The sequence below is a fragment of the Oncorhynchus gorbuscha genome, linkage group LG17 (assembly GCF_021184085.1).
Source record: "Oncorhynchus gorbuscha isolate QuinsamMale2020 ecotype Even-year linkage group LG17, OgorEven_v1.0, whole genome shotgun sequence".
NCBI lineage: Eukaryota > Metazoa > Chordata > Actinopteri > Salmoniformes > Salmonidae > Oncorhynchus > Oncorhynchus gorbuscha.
This window is the reverse complement of record NC_060189.1, coordinates 21642199-21658125: the sequence shown is the minus strand read 5'-3', so window position 1 is coordinate 21658125 and position 15927 is coordinate 21642199. Positions and strand designations below refer to the sequence as shown.

The 15927-nt window shown below is 42.6% G+C and overlaps 1 protein-coding gene across 4 annotated transcripts in view; it reads right to left on the bottom strand.

Annotated features, from left to right (window-relative positions):
- Positions 1-545: 545 nt before the first annotated feature.
- The window catches only part of LOC124002078 (coiled-coil domain-containing protein 9B), a 50848-nt gene continuing 35466 nt past the window's right edge, over positions 546-15927 (bottom strand). For 2 of the 4 annotated variants that reach the window (XM_046309336.1, XM_046309337.1), the window contains exons 7-14: positions 7751-7935; positions 5735-5784; positions 5561-5611; positions 5335-5431; positions 4296-4329; positions 3481-4177; positions 3065-3147; positions 1691-2406 (exon numbers count right to left, since the gene is read on the bottom strand). In XM_046309336.1, the coding sequence (XP_046165292.1) occupies positions 2347-2406; positions 3065-3147; positions 3481-4177; positions 4296-4329; positions 5335-5431; positions 5561-5611; positions 5735-5784; positions 7751-7935 (1257 nt within the window). In that variant the 3' untranslated portion in view covers positions 1691-2346. Of the gene's footprint in view, positions 745-1690; positions 2609-3064; positions 3148-3480; positions 4178-4295; positions 4330-5334; positions 5432-5560; positions 5612-5734; positions 5785-7750; positions 7936-15927 lie in introns of those variants that run through there. The other 2 variants (XR_006832909.1, XM_046309338.1) reach the window with 2 other exon arrangements.

The following is a 15927-nucleotide window of genomic DNA, read 5'->3' as shown; positions in this document are numbered from 1 at the left end:
AAATCAATAATGACAGTTAATACCACATTTCAAAATTTAAAGTCAAAGGGTTCCCCGAAAACATTTGAATAAATATGAAACAATTTTAACTATATTTTATCTTTTTAGCATTTGTAATATCAAATTCAATAGTTATGGTTTTCAAAGTAATCATTCCCACACTACAATAATGCACTTGAATTTACTTTTACTTCATTTAACTGGTTTCACCAAACCAAGCTGTAAACTAACACATGAATGAATGAGCTATCATATCTCAGTCGTTAAGTGCAATGGTCAGAGCTTTCTAATTGGAAAAGTTACATACAGTACCAGTCAAAGGATTTAGAACACCTACTCATTGAAGGGTTTTTCTGTATTTTGACTATTTTCCACATTGCAGAATAATAGTGAAGACATCAAAACTATGAAATAACACATATGGAATCATGTAGTAACCAAAAGTGTTTAACAAATCAAAATCTATTTTAGATTCTTGAAAGTAGCCACCCTTTTCCTTGATGATAACATTGCACACTCTTGGCATTCTCTCAACCAGCTTCATAAGGAATGATTTTCCAACAGTCTTGAAGGAGTTCCCACATATGCTGAGCACTTGTTGGCTGCTTTTCCTTCACTCTGCGGTCCAACTCATCCCAAACCATCTCAACTGGGTTGAGGTCGGGTGAGTCTGATGCTGCACTACATCAGTCTCCTTGGTCAAATAGCCCTTGCACAGCCTGGAGATGTGTTTTGGCCATTTTGCTGTTGAAAAACAAATGATCGTCCCACTAAGCGCAAACCAGATGGGATGGCATATTACTGCAGAATGCTGTGGAAGCCATGCTGGTTGTGTGCCTTGAATTCTAAATAAAATCACAGACAGTGTCACCAGCAAAGTACACCCACACCACCTCCATGCTTCACAGTGGGAACCACACATGCAGAGATCATCCATTCACCTACTCTGTCTCAGAGAAACACACTGGTTGGAACACAAATCTCAAATTAGGACACAGACCAAATGACAGATTTCCACCGGTCTAATGTCCATTGCTCAAGTTCCTGGCCCACGGAAGTCCCTTCTTATTAGTGTCCTTTAGTAGTGATTTATTCGCAGTAATTTGACCATGAAGGCCTGAGTCACGCAGTCTCTTCTGAACAGTTGATGTTGAGATGTGTCTGTTACATTTATTTGGGCTGCAATCTGAGTTGCAGTTAATAGCAGATTTCTGAGGATGGTAACTCTAATGAACTTATCCCCTGCAGCAGAGGTAACTCTGGGTCTTAATTTCCATGAGAGCCAGTTTCATCATACCGCTTGATGGTTTTCACGACTGCACTTTAAGAAACTTTCAAAGTTCTTGATATTTTTCAGATTGACGTTTTAAAGTAATGGACTGTTATTTCTCTTTGCTTATTTGAGCTGTTCTTGACATAATATGGACTTGGTCTTTTACCAAATAGGGCTATCGTCTGCATACAACCTCTACCTTGTCACAACCTAACTGAATGGCTCAAACGCATTAAGAAGGAAAGAAATTCCACAAATTAACTTAAGGCACACCTGTTAATTGAAATGCATTCCAGGTGACTACCTGATGAAGCTGGTTGAGAGAATGCCAAGAGTGTGCAAAGCTGTCATCAAGGCAAGGTGTGGCTACTTTGAATAATCTCAAATATAAAATATATTTAGATTTATTTAACATGTTTTTGGTTACGACATGACTCCATGCATGTCTTTATTATTGTACAATGTAGAAAATAGTTTTTTTTACATGAAAAACCATAGAATGAGTAGGTGTGTCCAAACTTTTGACTAGTACTGTAAATAAAGTCAGTGTACAACTATTAGCATATAATGCTAATTATATTTTGTCATTCAACTGCTAAGGCTGGCAAAGGTTAATGGCAGGGCCTGTTCAGGTTATGTAGGTTAGTCATCCATAGGAACTGAACTAATACAAGCATTGGGACTGGTACCTTGAAATAATACTTCAAATGTAAACAAAAACAGCCATTCAAATAACACACTTAAAGATGGAATCCGCAGTAAGGGGAAACAGCGCCGCTGGCCGCCCCACCACCACCATTGTTACTATTGCTGAGCTGAGGAGCGCCGTGCAGCATGGTAAAAAAAAATGCAATACATATTGTGCTCTTCTATCACGCGTGAAATGATGTCAGAGGAGAAAAAAAAACTGTTCGTTGTTTGCAGTAACTTCTTTGTTGTTGTAATATCGCAAACGGACGTAGCGGTTTCACCATTAAAGATTCCAACTTTAAGTAATGTATGACATGTCAGTACTCATACCTCATAAAGAATAAAGTGCTTGTAAGCAAAGTATTTTCAAGCAGACAAAAGGCTCAAAATGACTTCACTTGAACATGTATGGTTTCCTTTTCCCACCTGGAGCAGCTAGCATCCTTTCAAAAGAAACAACATTGTGCATGTTAGTCTTAACCTGACCAACTAGACATCTACAAAGAGTTATTGGAAGCAAGTGCGGTATTAAACTAAAAGGCTCATGGTAAACGCTTGAATTAATTAAGCATGTTGTTGTTCAGTTCTAGAAAATATTATAGCAACATCAAAAGTCCTTCAAACAATCTTCCCATTTTCTCTTGCCTATGAAACAAAACAATAAAAAGGGGTTAAACAATGTGGTTTTTAAAAATAGGTGTAAAAGTACATTGTTTTTACTCAAGAGGAAGGCATATACAGTACTTATATTTACAGTTGTAATGCAGCACCCTGCTACAGTGGTTGGTAAAGCATTATCACCCTGCCACAGTGGTTGGTAATGCATTGTCACCCTGCCACAGTGGTTCTGAACATGCATCGTCTCTCTTGTCTATTCCAAATCTACTTAAACACTACAGAAGACCATAGGGAATGCACTCATGCAGCAATCAAAAATCCCAAATTTGCAGTGATGATGAATCATACACTAATCACCTTTTCAATCCATCCACAGCTTCTTTCTTTCATTCACTCCCTCTCATAGTCCAGACTACAATGCATATGAGTCATGCACTCATTTCTTTCCATCAAGTTGTTCATATTCTCTCAGTCCATACTGACCTTATCGGTACTGGTGGTGTGGGTTGGGTGAGTCTCTCCTGACTCCAGGCTGAGAACAGACAGACTGGAGTCAATCAGCTCCTCTGTGAAGGGAACCAAGCATTACTTACATTGCATCATAGTGATAACTATACACTGTACCTATTTCAAATCAAAATCTATTGGTCACGTGCGCCGAATACAACAGGTGTAGACCTTACAGTGAAATGCTTACTTACAGGTTCTAACCAATAGTGCAAAAAAGGTGTTAGGTGAACAATAGGTAAGTAAAGAAATAAAACAGTAAAAAGACAGGCTAAATACAGGAGTGAGGCTATAAAAATAGCGAGGCTACATGCAGACACCAGGTTAGTCAGGCTGATTGAGGTAGTATGTATATTTGACAGGGACTAACCACGAACAAAACCATTGCCTACCTGTATTGCTCTTGGCATGCTCTAAAGGTTGGACAGAATTATCCTGTGGAGGGGCATCGCAGTGTGAAATGAGAAGAACAGGGCTGAGCACACCGTCATGGCCGCTTTCAGCACATTCTGTTTTGGAGGCATCAAGAAACGGAGGGCCCTCCTGACCCTGTCTATGCCCATCAGATGAGCTCTGTGCCTGGAAAGCTGCAGCCTGCCGATCCCCCCAGTCCAGGTCATTACCAGCATGCTCCTGGTCGCCCTTGGGGGACTGCTTCTGCTCCTCGAACTTCTGTCCGTTTTTGATGGGGGAGGCAACTTTTAACACGCTGGTGCCCTTGGTTTGTGAGCGGGCAGAGTTCTGGGCTCCAGTACTGGGCTTCTCGTAGGCACCGGGCCCCTTGATGAGCTCCTCTGAGAAGCGGACCTTCTTCTCTGTAGCTTGAGGGGACGAGGCCTCAGCCTTCCCCTGTCTGGATGTCCCATCCTCCAGGGGGTCGGCTGGGGCCTGAGCCGTCTCGGCCTTGTCCAGGCCAGGACTGACGCTTCCACTCTCTTTCTCGGTCTTCACCACATCCAGGGTTAGCGAAGACTCCATTTTGAGGTCACCCTCTTTGACCTCTGGAGTTTCTGCAGTGGAGTCATCCATGTCAGGGTCAGCCAAAGCATCAAGCTCTTCTAAGAATTCATCCAAACTAGTCTTAGAGGCCTGAAGGAGCAAAAATAAAATTCCATTAGTTATATGATAAAGAAGACAAAGAGGTCTTTGTTGAGCCCAAGCACAGCCATTTTTCACCAAAGCACAGCATTCAGTTTAAACCTCTCACCTGCAAATCTTCCCCATCCTCGCTGGCATCCCATCTGAAATATTAAAATAATGATTAGAAACATACAGAATGAGAAATGTACCCTCTGTACATCCTGAGAAATGCTCTACAGTCTACACTTAGAAAAAGGGTTCCAAAAGGGTTTTTAGGTTATCCCCATTGGAGAAACCTTTTGTGGCTCCAGAGTGGCGCAGCAGTCTAAGGCACTGTATCTCAGTGCTAGAGGCATCACTACAGACCCTGGTTAGATTCCAGGCTGTATTACAACCAGCTGTGATTGGGAGTATCATAGGGGGAGGCACAATTGGCCCAGCATCATCCGGGTTAGAGTTTGGCCTGTGTAGACCGTCATTGTAAATAATAATTTATTCTTTAACTGACTTGCCTAGTTAAATACAAAATGGATCTAGGTAAAAACCCTTTTGATTCCAGGTATAGCCCTTTTTGGTTCCAGGTAAAACCATTTTGGTTTTCATGTAGAACCCTTTGTGGAAAGGGGTTTACATGGAACCCAAAACGGTTCTACATGGAACCAAAAGGGTTTTACCTGGAACCAACAAGGGTTCTTCAAAATGTTATCCTGTGGGGACAGCCGAAGAACCTTTAAGGTTCTAGATATAACTTTTTTTTCCTAAGAGGTAAGGCTGGTCTGAGCAGTTCTCTTCACGCTCTGGTCTTTTCCAATTAGCACCAGCAGCAAAACCTAATAACAGGCAACTGAGGCAAGAGACCACTCTGCCTGGACATACCTGACTGCTCTTCCCCCTGGTCAGCTCAATCTCACAGAGGACCGCACAGCCACCAATACCTGCCTCTCAAGCGCCACTAACAGAACCCAAAAGTAGTCTAGCCTCACCAATGGCTTCAGTGCAAAAAGTTGGAACAGTGGGCTTAGCTGTTTTTGGTCATTTTGGTCATTTGACACGTTGTGCTCTTTAGAGTAAGTCCCAGTGTGTTTTGCATACAGCAAGGCTAGGTGTGTGGTTTCCTTACATCAACACAGGCTGTTATGATTAAATCTGCTGTTACTGCCACTCACCTTCTGGCCCTCCCAGTCAGCCGGTCCTTGCCCTTGGCTTTACTGCTGACCACTGGAACATTTTTACCCCGCTTGTCTTTGCCCCCCAGCTGCTGACCTGGAGATGAAAACAAGCAAAGCTAAGAGAAACAGCAGAATAGTTCTCCATCATTGGCTGATTGGTTGCTTGTACTGAGGATTTAAATGATTCAGCTGCTGGTACACCGTATAAAGCATTCAAACTCACCCAGTGGATCAGCATTTGATTTGGGGTGACCTCTCTTTGCATTTCTTCCTCCTGGAAATCAAACAAGTTCAACAATTATTGGGCATCACTGGAAATAAGACATACTTGATTATGGTCTGACTATTCCTCAGTGTTTGAGTTGAAAATAATTTTACTTCAGAGTGAATTTCTCACCTCTGGCTGTAGGCCCCCTTTCTCTCTCCCTAGGAGATTTATCTGAAAACCTAAAGAGAGACATTTAGTTTACAGTGAAATAATTAAAACCTAATACACAGCTGGGATGTTCCATTAACAGATGAACTACCAGATAACGAGGCCATGGTTTTGGTGTTAAAGTAAACAGACAAAATCTTACCTACCAGGGTTAATGAAGGGTCCAATGCATTTGGTTGGACATTTCTCAAGTATCTGTGTTGTTCCACTAACCTAACAATTTACATTCCATTACTTTCATTCAACAGCCATTTTCATTTCCAAGTAATCATTACATGCTGAGCTCAGAGCTAGAATGAGACATTGTACAGAGATGGCTGTGATATCTTGAGGTCGTGTAGCTACAGATTTGAAATGCTCTCAATCAATGAGAGAAGATTTGAAATGGACAAGACGGCTGCTTACACATTGTTGGATTACTTAATGGAGCAAAAAATATATTTTAATAACGGTGCATTTTATAACGTCAAACAAACCACCTGCGACTGAACACATTTTAGAAGATTCATGTTTGGCCGAGTCGAGAATGAAGATAGTATCGCCACGTCAAGGTTGGTTGAAAATTCTCTGCTCTACGCCAAACAGTAAATTTCCTGTAACGGCTAATGGAGAATCACATTACAAATCTGTAGCTAGAGGTCACGATCCTACACTCCTCATTCATTGACAACATCTAAACTGCTGAATCAAAAAATATTTTTCCTACTCTAGTTAGTCTGAGGCCTTTTTTAAACCATGCCACAAAAGGAAAGGCATCCCAGCCCCAGCTAAAATTATCCTATTATCTTGTCTCTTTAAAGTTTGATGCTTCTTTCTTCTAAACAGAACATTTATTTATCCAGCCACTGTACTGCTCACAGCACATCTGTTGTGTTTGTGTTTGAACAAGGAACAGAAAGAGGGGTGTCATATATTTAGCTCCTAAGCAGTAAGGACGCCACTGTGAGAAAGGACAGCGGCTCCATACAGTCAAATACTGGGTTCCAAATTCAAATCATGTAAGCTATATATAAGCAGATGTTTTCATTCCGTGGCGCTCAAGGCCTAAAACTGGCCTACTTTTATCCTTTCTCCATGGTTCCAAAACATTGCATATCAGCTTGTTACAAACTTCTTCTAGTGAAAGTGTCCAATGTCTAGCATAGCTGACAAAGGGAGAGGGTGGTAAGAGTACTAGGTAGAGGGTAGTTAGATGATAGGATAAATACCATTTCAAGATTTATCAAAGCCATTTTCTGAGAACGGCTCATAAACAGAGGTGATCCAATAAGGACGATACCTCAGAAGAGAACAAACACATTTTTGCCAGGTCATTCCGTCTCCCTCTCTAATAGCGTTATTTGCCAGTCTCCATCCAACATCATTACATTTGCTGTGACTTGTTATTTATGTCTTGTGACTTGATTGGATTAAGTCTTGTGACCGTGTGAAATCAGTATCATGGGATAGGGCATGGTCCAAAATGTGGATCGCGTGAATACCTCCAACAACGGAAATCTTCCACCAGAGTAAATTAGCATTCTGAAAGTACCTAGTTTATACCACTATCTTCTCTGTGCAGACACCATTCTGCACTTCTTTAGAAAATTCAATGCAACCATTTCTAAGTTTAAAAGTACAGAAGATAGAAAGACTGAGATACAATCATTGTTCAATAGAGGCAGTAATAGAGAAGGTAATCTGCTTGATGTGTCAATGAGTTAACGTTTTAGTTTAGTTACAATGACAAGAGAATGGCCTATTTTGCATGGTAAGAGATGAGATGTGTGGTAGTTAGCTGTAGTTGTTGTGAGAACAAGACCAGAAGACGAGCACATACAGAAGAGTACTCATTTAATTGTAACATTAATTTAGAATCTAAATGGAATTTGAGCACTCAGACATGCATCCTGCAAACATAATAGCCAAACTGAAATGATTGACAGAGGAAACTAAAGTGAAGAAGTGCAAAGCAGCCAGGGATGGGAGTGGGCTTACATATTCTCTGTTTTGTCCATGTCCCATGCCCGCCTCCACTGGCCCTTGGCATTTTTGTGGCGCGCCAAGCGTTCACGGTCGATCTGCTCACGCTCCATCTTCCAGCACAAGTACTCCTGCTGCTCCACTTTAGACGTGGGGATGGTGAGGTCTGTGTCGCACGCTGGGTCTAGCCTCTCAGACTCCTGCAAGAAGAACACAAGTACCAGTCATAGCTTAGTGCCAGTGGTGAAAACTGCAAAAGGCCTACCATGGTCAGATATCCAATCTGTACTTCGGCTGTGAGAGTAAGCTTTCTTCAAACATTTTGTGTGAGACAGTGGCAATACAGGTCAAAATAACAGCCTTATATAATAATTGGCCTTGGGTTGGTGAAGCCTCTGGGCAGTCCAGAAGATCAGAGGAACCGCAGGGGTCTGAGGGAGAACTGAACAAGTGCTCTTAGTTCATACATAAAAGAGGTCATATCTGTAGATTGGATGGGCTTTCATCACATCATTGTGACTAGTCACCCGGGGTCCTAGAATGCTACACTGTCTGAAGGCTTTCATCCAAGTTATCCGCTTGTTTCACTCATTAATATACTTCAAATTGAGAATCACCCTGCCTGACCAGTGTTGGTAGTGGACATACAGTGTGATGAGGTCTTCAAGGGTCTAAAATGTTGGACCTGTTCCAAAATTGACCTGGAGCTTTCCCACCCGGACCCAATATGCATAAAAATGTTTTACACACACACACACACACACACACACACACACACACACACACACACACACACTTTATTAACTGGAACTGATACAGCGTGAGAGGGAGAGAGGTGATGCTCTAGCAGGCGAGGGAGGAGCTGTACTGTGAGCAAGTGACACTGAGAGGTAGAGACGAGGGACAGAAACCAACCAAGCTGACTCGCGTTATAGTTGACTAACAGCTGCCATAGCTAGGCTATTATCAAATATGATTACACAGTACCTGTCTTGACTGCATCAAAACCAAGAGAAGCTAGTTAAACTAGCTAATGTCTCCGTTCAGAATATAAAGTAGCAGCCTGCCTACCTGTGTGCTCTCAGCTTTGAATTCCATAATTTAAATTCCATTTCCATTGATTAGATATCTCCTAACTTTTGCCACCATGGAGGCTCTATGATTTTAGACTGTTGTCGCATTCGGATCTGTACAGGCCCTTCCGGACAAGTCAGTTAAAATTACACATACCCAAGACCACTGACAATCATATCAGATCCGACCCAGACTCGTGAAATTATTTAGAATTCTGGATCCGTTCTGGTCTCGGATCAGGTCTTGGGTATTCTGGTACAGCTGGATCCATGAAGACTTCTTGTGTGATGATACTGGTGGTAACGTAGCGTGATGATACTAGCGGTAACGTAGCTGGATGATGCTAGCGGTAACGTAGCTGGATGATGCTAGCGGTAACGTAGCGTGATGATGCTAGCGGTAACGTAGCGTGATGCTAGCGGTAACGTAGCGTGATGATGCTAGCGGTAACGTAGCGTGATGATGCTAGCGGTAACGTAGCGTGATGATGCTGCGGTAACGTAGCGTAATGATGCTAGCAGTAAAGTAGCGTGATGATGCTAGCAGTAACGTAGCGTGATGATACTAGCGGTTAACGTAGCGTGATGATACTAGCGGTAACGTAGCGTGATGATACTAGCGGTAACGTAGCGTGATGATACTAGCGGTAACGTAGCGTGATGATACTAGCGGTAACGTAGAGTGATGATACTAGCGGTAACGTAGCGTGATGATACTAGCGGTAACGTAGCGTGATGATACTAGCGGTAAGGTAGCGTGATGATACTAGCGGTAACGTAGCGTGATGATACTAGCGGTAACGTAGCGTGATGATACTAGCGGTAACGTAGCGTGATGATACTAGCGGTAACGTAGCGTGATGATACTAGTGGTAAGGCTTCCATGGCTGGCCAAACTAAACTGCTACTAATATGAGCTCTAAGAAATGCCCTTCACAACATTCTCAGGGACACAGGGATGTTGATGGATGTGCTTGTCACATGGCCCCAAAGATGCATCTCAAATATCAATAAACTCCTGTCTTTAGGGAGACTTGATGCTTGGCAACAGCAGGGTAAGGAAAAAGGCTGGAGCGTGTCATTGCTGAGAGTGTGTGCACTGTGCAGGTGAGGGGTGTGTCTCCTGAGAGTGTTGCTACAGACAAAATAACTTACACACTGCTCCAGAATCCAATGCTTTACACCACTCCAGCCGATGCTTGGCATTGCGCATGGTGATTTTAGGCTTGTGTGTGGCTGCTCGACCATGGAAACCCATTTCATGAGGCTCCTGACAAACAGTTATTGTGCTGACGTTGCTTCCAGGGGCAGTTTGGAACAAGATAAATCAGTGTTGCAACAGAGGTCAGATGATTTTTACGCACTGTGCACTTCAGAACTCGGCGGTCCAGATCTGTGAGCTTGTGTGGCCTACCACCTAACAGCTGTTGCTCCTAGACGTTTCCACTTCAAGATAACAGCACTTATAGTTGACCAGGCCAGCTCTAGCAGGGCAGAAATTTGACTAATGACTTGTTGGAAAGGTGGCATCCTATGACAGTGTAACGTTGAAAGTCACTGAGCTCTTCAGTACGGGCCATTCTACTGCTAATGTTTGTTTGTGGAGATTGCATGGCTGTGTGCTCATTTTATACACCTGTCAGCATCAGGTGTGGCTAAAATATCAAAATCCACTCATTTGAAGGGGTGTCCACAAATGTTTGGCCATGTAGTGTAGATACTACTCTACAAACCAGGAGAATCGATGTGTGGTTCCATTCATGTTCTTTCTGTGAAGGGTTTTTACGACTGGACAGGAGCAGTCAGGAGACAAGAATAATGGAGACCGACAGACAGACGCAAACCACTGATTGGGCACAGAGGGATAAACTAGGGACAGGCAGAAAGATGTTTTCCTCCACGGTGTGGACCAATCAGAGACAGGTAAACATGTGGCTCTCCTGCAGGCAGTATCGGGAACGTGGCATCTGTGATCATCTCTCGGTTTGCTTCTCCTCGCTCTTTTTTGTCTATTCTTCCCCGGTCCTGGGGGATGCAGGGGCCACAGGGGACGGCAAGTCTCACATGTTCTAACAGGCCTGCTCCCACTGGCTCCGTCAAGCACACCACTAGTTAGTACTTTCAATTTCCTGCCTCTGAGGGGCTCCCTCCCAGGGTTACAGGGGTTCAGGGAGGAGCAGCACACTGGCCAACAGAAAAAACCTGGGTCATATTCATTAGGGCATTGTAGCAAAACATTTTAACAGAAAATGAAAACAAGACTGATTGGACTTAAGTTCAATAGGTTTTATATTTATTATTCTATTTGGTGTCCATTGAATACCCTGGGCTCCGTCTTGTCTTGAACTGTCTGACCATACTTATTCCGAAGCGGTGTTGGATACCTCCCAAAACAGAACAACTTCATATCTAGGCTATATCAGATCATAACTGCTAACATAGCTCTGATCATGGTCTTCTTATGCAACTCTGGCATCCAAAACCAGCCACGATGGAAGAGGTTGCATAACTCATAGCATTCTCCACAGCCGGGCTGAGAACACACCAACGTAGTATACCCGAGTGGGACACGAACAGCATCACTTGTCATGTGGCTCCTTCCTTAGGGGTAGGAGCGTTGTGCCAGTAACCGAAAGGTTGCTTGGTCGAATCCCCCTGAGCCGACAAGGTAAATATTTGTCATTCTGCCCCTGAGCAAGGCATTTAACCCCCAAGAACAATTACTCCCCGGGCACCAATGATGTCGATTAAGGCAGCCCCCCGCACCTCTCGGATTCAGAGGGGTTGGGTTAAATGCGGAAGACACATTTCAGCTGTACAACTGACTACGTATCTCCCTTTCCTCTGAAGGCTCTGTTCCCTCCCTGCCTCCTGCTTCTGGGTGTTTATCACACTCCTGATCTGTTACCCCACCTGCCCTGCTCCTACCCTATATTTGACTGGCAACACTAACAGACCAAGAGCACAGGTGGCACATGGGGACAACTTACCAGAGGGGGGTGTAAAGGGAGGGGGCGATACTTTTGTTTTGGGAAAGATGCAGTCTTCTTCAACTCCAAAGACCGGGAGTGTTGGAGTCTGTTTCTATATTTCCTTGGTTATAGAAATATGTGTTTATTAGATGACATTGCTCATTAAGAATATAATATTGCATTTCTATATACATATATGGTGTTTACATTTATTTAGTTATGTGGCCTCTTATTATGGTCCTATAATTTGAATTAAAATATGGCAATTACGCCCTCTAGGCTCAATCAGTTGGAAGTACGGGTGGGCTTTCCCAGATAGGTGCATATTGGGTATAAGGAGGGGAAGTAAGTGCCTACTAGTTATGGAAAATGTTTGTGATACTGGGATGGCATACATTTTCTGAACCATATACATTTTTACCCTGATCTTTCTTGTTTGCCTTGCATTTAACATTTTGGGTTCCACAAATAAAACGTCAAGTTTGATTCATCATGCCATCGATTTAATTTGGATTCTTGGGTTTTCTAAAACAGATTTTGGATGTACGTCTCAAACGTGGAACTAGTTTTCCCACGGCTATTCAAAAGCCACCACATTTAAGTTAAATTGTCATGGATTTAGTACAGTTCCACACTTTATAGATTTATCAAGTCACCTGGAGCAAATCAGCGATGCCAACCAAAGAAACCGTGAGTACAGTACGGGTATAATTTTCAAGTTAAGCCACTTCTTTGTGATGTTGGTTTGGAAACATTGTCACAAGCTATTCAACTGTAAATGAACCATCCGTGCGATGGGAAGCTGTTAAGCGCTATTGCTCAGAATGTTTGTAATAATTTCCTAATACCGACAAACACTTCTGGATCATGAATCGGAAGCCACACACTTATGGCTTAGTCTCGCAGATCTGGAATAGTAGTTTCGCTACTTTGTTCCATGCACAGCGGGCTTACCTGTTCCCCATGGCCGAGATGACCTAAAGCAAAGCATGCAACGAAGAGGAGGAAGGAAAGCGAGGCTGAAAAGACGGGCTACATTGCCTACTTTTCCTAGTATCCTGATGGCTAATGTCCAATTGCTGGAATTTTATTACTTTGAACTGAGCAAGGCTTCAATCGCAGCGGGATATCAGAGAATGCTGTGTCTGTATTTACTGAGACGTGCCTTACTGATAATACACTCGTCTGCCAGACAGCTTCACCATACTCCGAATGGATCGAACAGCGGCTTCTGGTAAGACTCGGGGAGTTGAGGGATGTTTCCTCAAACAATTTCTGGTGTACCGAAGTTGAAAACATTGCAAGCTCCTGTTCACCTGACCTGGAGTTTCTGACGATAAAATGCCGACCCCACTATATGCAGAGGGAATTCACATCTGTTATTATCACAGCTGTGTACATACCGCCACAAGCAAACACCAATGGTGGCACTCAGTGTATTGTACAAGAATATTAGAAGAATCCTCTCCACTAGAAGCAGTCTAAGACATGTATCCTGCCCCACAAGAGGATCCGGCGTGCTTGACCATGTATACACAAACATTTGTGACACGTACAAATCCACCCCCCGGCCCCACTTCAGCCAATCAGATCACGTCTCTCTGTTCCTATTCTCCACCAACAAGCAGCAACTCACGAAGGAGCCACCAACTCAGACAGTAGTGAGGCCCTAGACAGAGACAGTCTCAATACTGAGGGATTGTTTTGAGAATACTGATTTGGAATATGTGACCCACCACCTGGATTCGGTCCTATGTAACATTTAAAAATTTTGTTTTGTATATTGTATAAAAAGTAGACTCATGGCTAGAAAATGTTATTATACACTGCAGTTGAGGAACAATGGGAAAATAATTCTGCTTTTAAAGTTGATAAACTTGTAACCCCACTTGAGAAAATGGCCAGTGAGTGTTTTGGCAAACCTACTGGAGAACTCTTCTTTGTCGACAGCCATTCAGCATCGTTCACACCCTGCAAATTGGTCAGATATCTCTTACTCCTTGTCAGAAGAGGACAATTTGCACATTAATATGTAAAACTGAACACTACAAAATAACAACGTGAAAGACCAAACAAAAAAATAGAGACACCGGAAACAATCACCCACAACTCAAACGTGAAACCAGGCTACCTAAGTATGGTTCTCAATCAGGGACAACGATTGACAGCTGCCTCTAATTGAGAACCATACCAGGCCAAACACAGAAATCCCAAATCATAGAAAAAGGAACATAGACAACCCACCCCACTCACGCCCTGACCATACTAAAACAAAGACATAACAAAAGAACTAAGGTCAGAACGTGACACTTAAGCCTTAACCCCATCCATCTCTTTAAGGAATAACAGTGTAGTAAACAACCAAAGATTTCAAGACTAAAAGTTTTAATTTGACCTTTATTTAACTAGGCAAGTCAGTTAAGAACAAATTCTTATTTCAATGACAGCCTAGGAACAGTGGGTTAACTGCCTGTTCAGGGGCAGAACAACAGATTTGTACCTTGTCAGCTCGGGGATTTGAACTTGCAACCTTCCGGTTACTAGTCCAACACTCTAAACACTAGGCTACCCTGCCACCCCAGTGAATAAAGTAGTAGTAAAAATGCACTTTATTTTGTCCTTGGCCTATATCCACTGCTTAATTTGTAAATCGGTAGGTGCCGGAACAAAAAAAGTGAGCGTGAGAGGAAGGTGACTTGGAGAGCTCTGAGGCACCAGAACATCACCTTTATAGTAAAGCATTGTAAGCATATTATCGCATTTGTATAGTGGTCTAGACTATAGCAGTAGAGCAGAGGGGCTTGCAGAATTTATTTTGTAGCCTTGGGTGTGGGAAAAATTGGGCCTTTTTATAAACTCATTTCATGCAATTCTATGTAATTTTACATGACTGGAGACTTTAGCAGAATCTCTTTTAATACCGCACAAATGATTGAAATGCCAGGCTACTTTGACACTGACAAACTGAGAATAAAAAAACAACAACCTCGTCTTCAATCCATCAATAGCCTAGGTATGTGTGTGTGGAGGAGACACCCATACTACACAATATGAGGAGGAAATTATAGTCTTAAGCCTAGTCCTAAACTTTCTAGTTTCAATGACTCACCCAATGATGTGCAGCTCACTCACCTGCGATGGCCGATGTGCTCATGGCAAAAGTCTCTCGCTCTCTTTTTAGTTTGTAAAAACAATGCTGTTCGCTCAATAGGCCTATTTGTAAGTTGATAAAATAGTTGCATAGCCTACAGACAGATAAGTATTTTTGTTTCAGCAGGGGCCATTTGCTTTCCAACCTGTGCTATCCCACGATTGTATTTGAAATATTGCAAAAAGGCCTGTTTTGGCTGCATGCTGTTCACCGACATTTACCACTCGTTCCCAGGGTAGCCTAGTGGTTAGAGCGTTGGACTAGTAACCGAAAGGTTGCAAGTTCATATCCCCGACAAGGTACAAATCTGTCGTTCTGCCCCTGAACAGGCAGTTAACCCACTGTTCCTAGCCCGTCATTGAAAATAAGAATTTGTTCTTAACCGACTTGCCTAGTTAAATAAAGGTAAAATAAAATAAACTGTAGGGAACCTTGTGATTGGGCTACACACAATCCACTGCTAGGCCATTTTTTTTAATTAAAAAGCTATTGATCCCATGTGTCTAAATTATAGGCCTACTGCTGGTGTAGTATTCTGAATGTTATTTCTGAACAGACAGCAGTAATTCTAGAACTTTGGCAAATGTATTTACATTTATCAGGGGTGATAAAGCACCACCACATCTATTCACATGACTATGATTCTATAAAGAAATACATTCAGTACAACTCTGGAGAGATGGTAGTTGCAGGCTCAAGTCTATCAGAGCAGAGTGAGGGAAAGAGCTCATAGAAAGTGAATCTCATTCTGGTTCTGTGAGACATACAGGCATGCTTTTCTCTCACACCACAGTAACTGCTACGAGTTGGTGTCCAGGCTACAATGTTGCTCAAATCATATACCCGGACTTACCCAACCCAAATCAATTCTTAGAATATCAGGCTCAATATCATTCTTAGAATATCATATATGTTTTCACATTAGGCAACGTTTTTTAGGGGGCAGGATAATTACATTTACATTTACATTTAAGTCATTTAGCAGACGCTCTTATC